General features: G+C 39.8%; 1 protein-coding gene across 12 annotated transcripts in view; it reads left to right on the forward strand.

The window, feature by feature from the left end:
• HYDIN (HYDIN axonemal central pair apparatus protein) overlaps window positions 1-12,079 on the forward strand; it is a 433,704-nt gene that overhangs the window by 162,286 nt on the left and 259,339 nt on the right. For all 12 annotated transcript variants that reach the window (XR_008423557.1, XR_008423558.1, XR_008423559.1 and 9 more), the window contains 2 exons: window positions 1,541-1,742; window positions 7,948-8,131. Coding sequence is in view for 9 of the 12 variants with exons in the window: in XM_053906649.1 (XP_053762624.1) it covers window positions 1,541-1,742; window positions 7,948-8,131 (386 nt within the window). In the remaining 3 variants the exon portion in view is untranslated. The remainder of the gene's footprint in view (window positions 1-1,540; window positions 1,743-7,947; window positions 8,132-12,079) is intronic.

Here is a 12,079-nt window from a genome sequence, read left to right on the forward strand (position 1 = left end):
GACAAGAATTCTTTCTTTCCTTCTTTCATTCCTTCATTCATTTTTGAGAGAGAGAGAGTGCATGAGGGAAGGGGCAGAGAGAGAGGGGGACAGGGGATCTGAAGCAGCTCTGTGCTGACAAAAGTGATCCTGATGTGGGTCTTGAACTCACAAACTGTGAGATCATGACCTGAGCTGAAGTCAGATGTTTAACCAACTGAGCCCCCCAGTGTCCCTATTTTGTTTTCTTTCTATGTAACTACTATGTAATTATGTAATCCAGATAGAATGTGTGTGTGTGTGTGTGTGTGTGTGTGTGTGTGTGTGTGTGTGTGTGTGTTTCATTTTTGTTTTCTTTTCATTGCTGCTGTTTAAAGAAGTGGTTCCTTTCAAGTAGTCAGCTTTTTACTAATGTAGTTAGTTATTCTTTTTTTCTGATCTCCTTTGATTGGACTTAGATCCTTGCATGATGTTCAGCTCTTCCCAGATATTACTTGGTATAGTTACTTTAAGAATCATGGGCACCTGGGTGGCTCAGTTGGTTAAACATCTGACTTTGGCTCAGGTCATGATCTTGTGGCTCATGAGTTTGAGCCTCACATTGAGCTCTGTGCTGATAGCTTGAAGCCTGGAGTCGGCTTCACATTCTGTGTCTCCCTCTCTCTCTGCCCCTTCCCTGCTCGTACTCGTTCTCTCTCTCTCTCAGCCATAAACATTAAAAAAAAAAAGAATCAGAATTCTGGGGAGCCCGGGTGGCTCAGTCAGTTGAGCCTCTGACTTCAGCTCAGGCCATGATCTCATGGTTAAGAGTTCGAGCTCTCCTTTGGGCCCTGTGTTCTCAGTGCAGAGCCTGCTTTGGATCCTCTGTGTCCCTCTCTGCCACTCTCCAACTTGTGCTTTCCCTCTCTCTCAAAAATAAATAAACATTAAAAAAAAAAAAAGAAGGGTTCTGGGTGGCCAGGTGGCCCTAGGTAGCTGATTCAGTTAAGCACTGGACTCTTGTTTTCAGCTTAGGTCATAATCTCGTCGTTCATGAGTTCAAGCCCCACATCGGACTCTGTGCTGACAGTGTGGAGCCAGCTTGGCCTTCTCTCTCTCCTTCCCTCTCTCTCTGCCCCTCCCAATCTCTTTCTCTCTCTTGAAATAAATAAATAAACTTAAAAAAAAGCAATTTCTTATTTAAAAAAGGAATCAGATTTCCAATTCATGTTTTGAATAAAAATGAGGCATGTGGTTATAATTCTAAAACTCAAGTACCCTCGTGGTCAGGCTGTAGAATTTAGAAATGTTACAAAGAAGAAAAGGTCTTGTCATACCCACCATAGAAATTCATATTTTATGTGGTTTTTACAGTGACCAAATAAGATAGTCTGATTCTCTATAACTACACAGTACATAATATTTAAGTTTTCTGATCATGTCTGGTTTCTGGATTGATGGAGGAGAAAAAAGAATAAAATGTCTAGTGCTTGTCCTATCACTTTATCTTGGGGAAAAAATTGCCTGGTAGCATCATTCTAGAATAAATCTCAAAGTGTGTTTATACTTTGTTAATTTCTAGGTGAAAAAATATTTCTATCTCTTTATGGAGCTGCCATAGACATGAATATAAGGCTGGACAGGAATTCCTTGATCATTGAGAAAACCTACATATCTCTGGCCAGTCAGCGAACTGTAACTATTCACAACCGCAGTAACATCATTGCCCATTTCCAGTGGAAGATATTTGCTACCCAGGAAGAGGAAGACAGAGAAAAGTATAGGTTTGTAAGAAAAACACCTATATGCTATAATTTGGGGGACCTCAAAGCTCAGTTATTATGAAAAATCAGTGACTTTTGTGGTAAGTTTTTAACCACCTCAAACAAGGTCAGCTTTTTATAGCTTGGTTCCAGTGTATGATGCTCCTTTTTTCATTTAAAGAAAAGAATTTAAAAACTTGAATTTCACTTAAAGAATTTCATTTAAAGAGCTATGTGGAACACAGTATTGCCCATCCTCAGTTCATCTTAACCTGGCTTTAATTTATTAGTAGCTAAACTCCTGGATTTTAAAGACCAAATATATCAGGGGCACCTGGGTATCTCAGTAGGTTAAGCATCCAACTCTTGGCTATGGCTCAGGTCAGGATCTCACAGTTATGTGGATTTGATCCCAGACAGTTGGGCTCTGTGCTCACAGCGTGGAGCCTTCTTGGAATTCTTTCTCCCTCTCTCTGCACTGTCTTTGTCTCTCTCAAAATAAATAAACAAACTTTAAAAGAAAAATGAAGACCGAATATATCATTTTTTCACTGTTCTTTCAAAACTAACCTACAGGTCTGTATTTTGTCTCAATCTCTAATCAGATTGGTCAGATTTCATAGTTTCTAAAAATAACCTCTTTTGGATTGGGATCAATGTGAAATTTTTTTTCGGTGAAAAAATATTTCCAGAAAACAAAGAATTAGGAAAAAGAAAGGCTTAGATATAATGACTTTTATATTCTCAGTTTTAGTAGCATTGCTCGATCCCTGCTAACCATATAATTTAATAATGATTCCTTGTTGGTATCTTTAATCTTCTACTTTTTAAAATGATACTTCAGGCAGTGGAGAAAATTAATGAAATGGAAAACCAAACTCTTTTAACTAATCTCATCACTGTTCAATTTTGAGTATTTCTTTTTACCAAGTCTGTCCTTGCCTCTTTTAAAGTCCAATTTCATTTTTATCTCCTTCCACCCTCCCTGAATTAGCACTTTTGCTGCTTTCATTGGAATTTATTTCAGCCTTTTTTATTTGCCTCTCCATTTTCATTAAAGATTAGCCCTGGGAAGCTTCAAAGCTTTGTTTAAAACCAAGTTAGTATGTGATAAAAGTAAAAGTCTTGGGTCCATGGAAACCAGGCAGAAATCCCCCAGTGTGCTGTCCCTAATTGAATCAGAAGGAGCTGTGACAATGGCAGGACACAGTGGACCAGAAGCTTTATCATTCAGACAATGAGCTTTAATCACTGGATTACCACTGTGCCATCTTTAAAAAGTGAGAAAAGAAAAGGCTTTCCTGCTTAAAAACTTCAGTTTGCCTCATACCATAGAAATGCCAGTAGTTCAAAAGGCAAGAGAAAATTGCTCATCCACTGCTTCATTTGTCCTGATTCCTTCGTTCACGAGTGTACCAACAATGAGAATGGTCCAAGCATGTTTAAAGATAAAATAGGAGAGCAGGTACAAACACAGAGATGCCAGTAAACCGTGTTTCAATATCCTGCTTGTCCTGTGGGCATAATCTTTTTGGGAGGATGGGTGCACACTATCAGAAGGAAAGCCAGCTTCAGCTTCAACTATGTGTGTTTGACTATATGTATAAGACATGACTGATGCCATGCCAATGTCCAAAAAGTGTTTAAGGAAGTTAATTTAAATAGTTGAACTTAAGAAAAAAAATTCAAACCAGTTATTATCAGAGATGCCAGGGATAGAGAATATAATTTCAACTATACATGGATGGGCATTTCTTTCTTTTTTCCCCTCTACTTTACCTCCCCTGATACTCATGCCCCTATTTCTTTCATATTATTCTGAGGCTTATTTTTCCTTTTCTCTTGTGTTGTCTCTCTTTTTTTTTTTTATTTTTTATTTTTTATTTTTTATTTATTTATTTATTTTTTTTTGTGTGTTGTCTTTCTTTTATTATCTCTCTTGGTCTATTATTTCCTATAGTATTTTTTTTGTAACAAAGGAATAATATGGAATAGTATTTCCATAACCATGATTGGAAGCCTCCTTTCATCATCTAAGACTATGCCCCTCCATTAAATAATGAACTTGAAAAGTGGTTTCAAATGCCTAAATAAGAATACTTCCATTTTCACTTTGGGAGTCATGGCAGCCCAACTCATGTTTCTCCAAACTGGATTGGTTGATCTAAGTGAAGAGTTTATTGAGTATGCTGCTCCTTACCTTCTCCCTCCCCCCTCTCCTAGGGCCAGATGGCTAGGGCAAGAGGTAAAATAGAGAGGATACAAAGCCATTTATGCCCAATTGCTTATTTGACCAGAGTGTCTTTTCTGTTTTATGCCTGTCTTGTGCCTTGATATATCCCCAAATCTGCCACAACTTTCATTTTTTAATGTATTTTTAAAAATCAAAGTTCATGTTGTTAGTTATCAATTTTTGTTCTGGACATAACTAGCCATGGAATGCTCATCCTCTTGAAAAGCAAGGCAAACACCATTAGTTTGGTCCTCAACTTGGAACAGAGAGGATCTATTCTAAATGGGCTCATGCATATACTTTGAGAGACTACAGTTTCCTTTTGTAGCTCCCCAAGGACCTAAGATTTAATACGTCAGTGTAGATTTCTAGGTGAGACTCAAGAATCTGCCCGCTGCTCTCTAGTTATAATATGGCTTAAAGCTGGTCCTAAGGCATTCATCTTACAGGGGCTGAAAGTTGCTCACTGTTAGGTTGAGAATGCTAATTGCTTTAATGGATACCCTCAAGACCATTCTAGCCATTGCGGTTTCTGTCCTCCAGCATCTTAGTGATGTGGCCTGAGTCAAGACTTGGAGATCTTGAATTTCAGCCTTAATCAGGAGTAGGAAACCCTATTCCTTTCTGGCTGTTTATTATTTCCATTCTAAGAAGGATGACTTCCTCTTTACCTACCAAAACCTCGTGACACGTGTCCATATTTGAGGACCTTGGGCTAATCCTAGGCTCTAGACTCTGACAATGAAGATGTCACTCCCCCTAGGAAGAAGTTCTGGGATTTGTTTCGTTTTTCTTTTTTTTTTTAACCTTCAGAATCAGATATGTGGAACTTTAAGAAGTTTTCCTTTGGGTCTTCATGTTTGTTGATGTTTTTTCTGGGACTTGCAGAGAAATTAATCTCTTCAGAAATGGAGGATTCATTCCTCTCTCCTTGCCTCCTCCTCCTTGTCCTGAGAGATTATAAAACATCCTACAAGATTCTTTTATACTCATTATAATCACAGTTTATTCTATTCAGAGACTTGGCATGGGCTTTTGAGGATTTTTGCTCCCCATTTCTCCATGATGGTCATGGCCATTGTTTTAATAGCATTTGGCTATAATTCTAGATTTGTTCTATACAAGAACTTCAAGAATCCTCGATGGAACCCCCACAAAGTTGTCAGCATGGATTTTTTTCCACACCATTCAGGTGTAGGAATTGATGTGTTTCTCTAGATAGATCAGTTTTAATTGGACTTTGAACCTGCCCTGTGGCTAGTAATAAATTTAATCTTACTTGTATTTGAGGGGACCTTCTCTTCTGTAGGGTTGTACAAGAATCTGAAGACTTGAATGGTACTTGGTAAACAGGAAGGGAGATCTCTAGTCTTCAGTTTATAATAGTCATCACAGAGTTGCCTGGTGTCCAGGGTCACACCGTACATTTGAAGTTGGATGGCTTCATATTTTCCATGCCAAGTGTGTGGATATGGGAGTATTTCTCTCTTGAAGCCCAAGGCTCTTAGTTTTTAATCTCCTCAGCACCCAGTTTACTATCTTTTGAGGGTGCTGCAAAGGAGCAGGGTCTGTAGCACCTCAACATGAGGGAACATTACTGGTTCAATGCAGCTGTACCTGAGACACATTTCTTCCCCATTCACTATAGTCTATAGGCTGGACTGTACTTGATGCCTGAAGGTGGCTAGCTCTCTGATAAGAGGTTTCCTCACTGTAAAACAGAACCCCCTCTGAATGTAGGAGACCATGAATACCAGCAGGACAAGATGGCCAGACAATAGACTGAGGTATAGAGAATCACTTGTTGGAGTCAACCCAGCTCAAGGTGTTGCATGTTCCCTTCTTAGACTCTCAGCCATGGCTCCAGTTCTCTAATCAGAGGACACAGAGGGAGACATACAGTATATCATGACCCCCTTTGCATTATGTGGTTGTTAGTGATTCATGAATGCCAACAGTGTGGGAGAAGAGCTTTTGGGAATTTTTGTTTTGTTCTGTTTTGTTTTCTGTTGTAAGGTTTAAGGTAATCATTCTCATCAGTTCCTGCAGAATTTTCATCCTCGATCCATACAAGACATTTCATCCCCACACTGCACTCCCAATAACCCAATAACCTAAAGAAATGTAATGTTTATGATTCCCATTATTTTTTTTAACCAGTCCTTCAGTCTCTCACATCAAATTTACCCACATCTGTTGGTAGTGTGGCTAGCACTTTGATGAACATCTTTCTGGCTATGTCGTTGTTTTTATCCATGATTGTTTCTTCATGGTGTATCCTAAAGGTAGGTATCAAAATTCCACTCACAGGAGTAAGTGGTTTCCCTTCTCTCTGTGGACTGAGGTCTCTTTAATTTGTCTCAGCAGTGTACAAGGTCTGCTGCTCTGGTTACCTTGGACGCTGCTTTCAAGCTAGCAATGAAAAGGAAGCCCGTGCATCCTCTGATGCTTTCTTCCTCGGGACCAGAACACATTGAACCCATTTCTTTGACTTCTTTATGTTCTGTGACCAAAGGACCCTGAATGCTAAAATTATAAAAAAGAGCTATTTGACATTGCTAAACATAACGGTTTGCATGAAGTCATTTAGAAAATAGTTGGGGCTGGGACAGGGATTTGGTGACTCAGGGTTCTTACTGAGCACTCACTTAACTAAATAAGTTGTCTCTCACCATTGATAATACCAGTAAAATGCTGGAAAATAGTCATACATCCTGGGAGGAGATAGAATTCAGTCTTCTAAGTGCAGGTGAAGTAACAGATACTAGGAGTACTGTGAGCACAGCTCTGGTGAGGGTAGTGAGGAGAGGGTTGGGAAAGGCTGCTTTTCTGACTTACCACAATGGATGTTAAGAGCTAGAAGGAGAGAAAAGAGGAGCTCACTTTAGGTGTGGTTTGAGCATTTTAAAAGCTTTACAGCTTGGTAATTGCCTATGCTTGACCCAGGGAGAAAACTTGTATTTATTGAGTACCTGCTGTGTCCTAGGAACTGCACCAGGTCCTTATTCATGTTGAATCGTCAACACATCTTTATGATGGAGGAGCTCCTATTATTTCTGTTTTTTAGGTGAAGGCACTGAGGCTTCAATAACCCCCAAAGTCATAGAGCTAGTAAATGGTAGTAGCATCAGTAACCAAGACTGGTCCTTGCTGGTTCCAGATTCTTTTCTCTAGGGGACTAACAGCTGAGAAAGAATTAGAGCTAAGCGGGGGCTCCTGGGTGGCTCAGGTCATGACTTCATGGTTTTGTTAGTTCAAGCCCCGTGTCAGGCTCTGCACTGGCATCATGGAGTCTACTTGGGATTCTCTCTTTTCCTCTCCCCCACTCACGCTGTTTCTGTCTCTGTCAAAATAAATAATTAAACTTAAAAAAAAAATCTAAGCAAGTTTAAAAAGAAACAAAATTGTTTTTCAAGTGTAAGATGTAGGGTAAATGTTAAATATTTAAAAAACAGCCTGGGAGGGGTGCATGAGTGGTGCAGTTGGTTAAGCGTCGGACTTTTGATCTTGGCTGAGGTCATGATCTCACAGTTTGCGAGTTCAAGCCCTGCATCGGGCTCTGTGCTAATGGTGCAAGGCCTGCTTGGGATTCTGTCTCTCCCTCTCTCTGCCTCTCCCACTCTTGTGCTCTGTCTCTCTCAAAATAAATAAATAAACTTAAAAAAAAAAAGAAGCCTGAGAAACATAATTACCTGAAAGAAAATATTTGTCTAAATATACATAAGGACTCAGGAGTAAGTAAATGGGCATGAGTGGAACAGGAAACCTGGGAGGGCTTGTCAAATGAAGTGACTAACCGATGAGCAAACTGATGCTCTTAAGAGGTTAAAGTCCAAAGTCACCCAGCTGGTATGTTACAGACTTAGGGCAAGGAGGGACTACCTCAGGGTGATGGGCAAGACCATTTCCAGCAGGATGGACTGGAGGGGAGGCCTTTACAATGTTCTTCATGGGAGTATCAAAATGAATCTCATGTTTCCTCTATTTTTTTAGGGTCTGTGATGATCTGAGCAAAGAGGAAAAGAATGAGACTGATGAGTTTCTTGAAGAGTGTGTTATTGATCCTTCACTCCGAGAACGTCTTTCCATTTTGTCCCACACCTTTGAGAATCAGAGGAAGCTGGTTCAGGAAGACAGCATGCTCTTCTTGAGTAACATTTTCACTGTTGAGCCACTGGTGAGCACATAAATAAAATCTGACTGTACAGGAGACATAAATGGGGGTACAGAGTTTATTTTGATAAAATACTCACTCTAGAATTGATATAGTGAGTTCTGAGACCATGAAGATTTCAGTTGAAAGCTTCATGTCATTATGAGACAATGAATAAAGGCTGACAGTAAGAATGCTCACGGGTCACATTTATAGGTCATACTTTCTATGCACCAATCACTGTGTTAAACATCTCGTATGTGTTACTCAGTTTATCTCTTTTGTATATATATTATCTTACTACAATCTTATAATCAGTTCTGCATTCTACAGATGAGGAAATTAAGACTTAGAAAAATTCGACAACTTGCTCAAAGCCAAATAGTGTTTGTATTTAGAAATTTATCCCTGATCAACATAACTCTGGGTTTCTCAACATTTGGGGCTAGATAGTTCTTTGTCCTGTACATTGTAGGATGTTTCATAGCATCCCTGACATTCACCCACCAGATGCTAATTGTGACAGCCCAAACTGTCTCCGGCCATTGTCAAATGTCTTCCTGGTAGGCAAAATCATTTGTGTTGAGAACTGCTTTGTCCTTAATTCACTCGATAAATACTTAACTAACTGTATGTTCTGTCCTAGGCACTGTGTGTGTATAAGGCATGAATGAGCAAAACAGACATAGTCCTCAATCTCACTGGTGAGGGCTGGGCCAGACTTAGAACGGGGTCGGTCATTTTCCACAGACCCAACTCCTAACCACATTCTCTACTGCTTCAAAATGAAAGTAGCTCGAATCTTCTGTATTCACTATGTACTAGGCACTGTGCATGACTTTACACTTAGCAAGCAGAGTGATGTGAGGATAAAGACAGCAATAGACATTGAGAAAGCCCAAAGCTAATTGGAGCTGCTGGATTATTACTACTCCAACCAGCTGGAAAGAAGACATGGGCACATGGACACATTAGAATACAAAATCACTTATGGGAAATGCCACTGACTTGTGGAGACCTGTTTTCCTTATATCTGTGCTTCCAAATTATTATTAAAGGATAGAAGATAGAAAAGGGATTCCACAGCTAAATAAGTTTCAGTAACAGGGCATTCAATATTGTTTGGAAGATTTCTTTGCTGTAAGATTTCTAAGTCTTTTTTTTTTAACGTTTATTTATTTTTGAGACAGAGAGAGATAGAGCATGAACAGAGGAGGGGCAGAGAGAGAGGGAGACACAGAATCGAAAGCAGGCTCCAGGCTCTGAGCCATCAGCCCAGAGCCCGATGCGGGGCTCGAACTCACGACCGCGAGATCGACCTGAACTGAAGTCGGATGCTTAGCCGACTGAGCCACCCAGGCGCCCCTCTAAGTCTTTAATATGATAATTTGCACTGTAACTCTCCAAGAGAGAGTCTTCTCCTTGGAGACATGCTTTGGGACTGTTGTTTTGCAGGACCTGCTGCATGAATCTCTGATGAAGACAGTCAGTACACTAGTTCAGAGGTTGAAGCCAAATTAGAGAAGGTTTCATGGGAGCAGAGCCTTGAACGGGGTCTTACAGGACAGGACTTTTGAAAAACAAAATGAGGGATGTGTATAGCTTGGATAATTCAAGTCTCCATGAATGGATTAGTTTGCTTAAAGTGAAGAGTTCATGTGGGATGATAAGGTTGGTGATATGGCTTGAGGCTAAACCTTCTCTCACCTCAGAAGACTGGGCTCATCTGAGCAAAGGGATCTTCAGATATGATGTGCTAGACCAGCAAAAGGGTAAAACAAGATGAACATAAAGTCTTAGAAGAACAGGACTGGTCTCTATGATGATAGGTCAAGCCTGAAGATATTAAAGAGATCAGGAAGGCATTATAAGTTCAAGTAAGCATGGGCTGAGCTGAGCTGAGCAGAGGCAGGGAAGAGCAATCAGTCATGGTAATCTTAGACATACCAGTAAGGTCCAGAGTACAGACAGTTCAAGATTCTTCCCAGCTTATACTGGAGATCCAGGCTGATGACTGTTCTCCTGTTGTCATAGCTTTTTGGGAATGAATGACTCTGGGATGGCAAACATTGGTGGTCAGGAGGAGGTGGGAGGTCCACAGGTGAGTTTTGTACATTTTCAATTCAGAAAGTAGAAAGAGTAGGGATACCTCAGATTTCCTTCTCTTCACATGCTCTTCTATAACCTGAAGCTTCTTAGGGAGATTGTGGAGATATATGTGTGTTAAAATATGACATTTAATGATTGCTTTTAACTTTAAATAGGAACTGAATTGGGCATTATTATCACAAGGCATCTTTTCACCATTAAGAAAAAAAATTTTTAAATAATGATATGCAGAAATGTTACCTTTTAAATAAATGAGACTAGTTTTGTTTATATCATGTGAAAAAAATTACTAGAAACGGGAAGAGAATAATATTCACTTAGTGGTGTTTATGGCATCTGTAATGATTTTGTTCTTTCTGTACACTATTCACTTTTCTTCTCATGATAGCATTAATTAGCTGGTTCTTGAAATTTTTTGCAAAATGAAAATGAAGGCATGAGACTTTCCTAGTGTCTTCCTAAAGTTATTCTGGTTAAAAAAGCAGAATTCATTGTCAGTAATAGTGAATATTTTATTGATGTTAAATATTCTTTTTCCCCCTCCTTCTAGATCCTGACTGCTTTGTAGAAATCCATTTCTTGGAAATGTAATATAATCTTACCTTGTAGATTAATTTAAAGGTATTTGTTAGGGAAAATTTTGCCATTTAATTAGCTTCTTGACCCATCTGAGAGCTATGCGTGTTTTCTGCTGTTGAGACTTTGGTTTTTTGATACAAGTAAATACATGCTACAGGAGTTTGGGATGAGAGAGTTGGGAAATGATTTATTGAAGAGATGAGACCTGAACTGAATTTTGGAAGAAGCATAAGATTTAAGTAAGTGGAAAGGAAGAAGTAGAATATTTCCAGTTGGATAAATTGTGAAAATAAAGTATTAAATAATGATGAATGGAGCAGTTTTGCCAGAGCAGGCAGTCATTGGAAGGATGGGAAGGAGAATAAAGGAAGTCTGGGCTGCCTGGCCAACCTGTTGAACTGTAGCCTACAGGCTATTGCTTCCCACAGTGTGTTTCTGCCATCACTGGATTTGAGGGGTGGTAATGTGTGTTCCTTGCAAAAAGGAAGTTCTTTGGTCATATATGTTTGAGAGATACTAGTTCAAGAGAAAATAATTCTCCAAGGGGTAGAGTGCAAGTGGTATTTTCCCATAAGTACAGACCTCTTCTCCCACACAGTGTGCTGAGCATATCTGAGATTCATTGTGGGGTTTGGAGCAGAAGTATGATGTGTACCAAGTGTTTTAGAAATGTTATCATGGTAGCCACATATGGTTCAAATTGGAGGGTGGTGTAGGTCAGGCAGGGGAAATGTCCTAGTGCAGGAAGTACCAGGGAGACTGAACATCTCTGCAGGCAAGTTCAGGGTGATGTGTGAAGGTCACGTTGACCTAGATGATTGGCCTGCTGATGGTCAGAAAGCAAAGGAAATGGCAGGTGTGAGGGATGTTCAAAAGAAAGACATTAAAGTGCTTTTTATTGGTTGTTGAGATTGGGACATGGTGAGGAATCATGTGTCTCCTCAGATCTTAAGTAGAGTGGCTGGGACAAGTATGATGTCCTTGATGGAAATTAGCAGATCAGGAGTGCTGGGTTTAATGCCTGGCTTTGCCAATAGCAATTGTGACCTTAAACAAGCCATTTGATCTCTCTGGGCTTTGGTTGCCTTGTACACAAAATAAGGATTTTGAGGTAGGACACTTAGATCTTTTTTGACTCAACTTTTGATTCTCCAATTTGGAACAAACTCTGAGCTCCTTAAGGTCAAGGAGTGCCTTATCCTTATCTGTGCCCCAGGTCTACCACAGTACCAATAGAAGGAGGGAGGGAGGAAGGGAGGGAAGGAGGGAGGGAGGGAGGAAGGA

The sequence above is a fragment of the Panthera pardus genome, unplaced genomic scaffold, assembly GCF_024362965.1.
Source record: "Panthera pardus isolate Hobbes unplaced genomic scaffold, ASM2436296v1 HiC_scaffold_19, whole genome shotgun sequence".
Classification (NCBI taxonomy): Eukaryota; Metazoa; Chordata; class Mammalia; order Carnivora; family Felidae; genus Panthera; species Panthera pardus.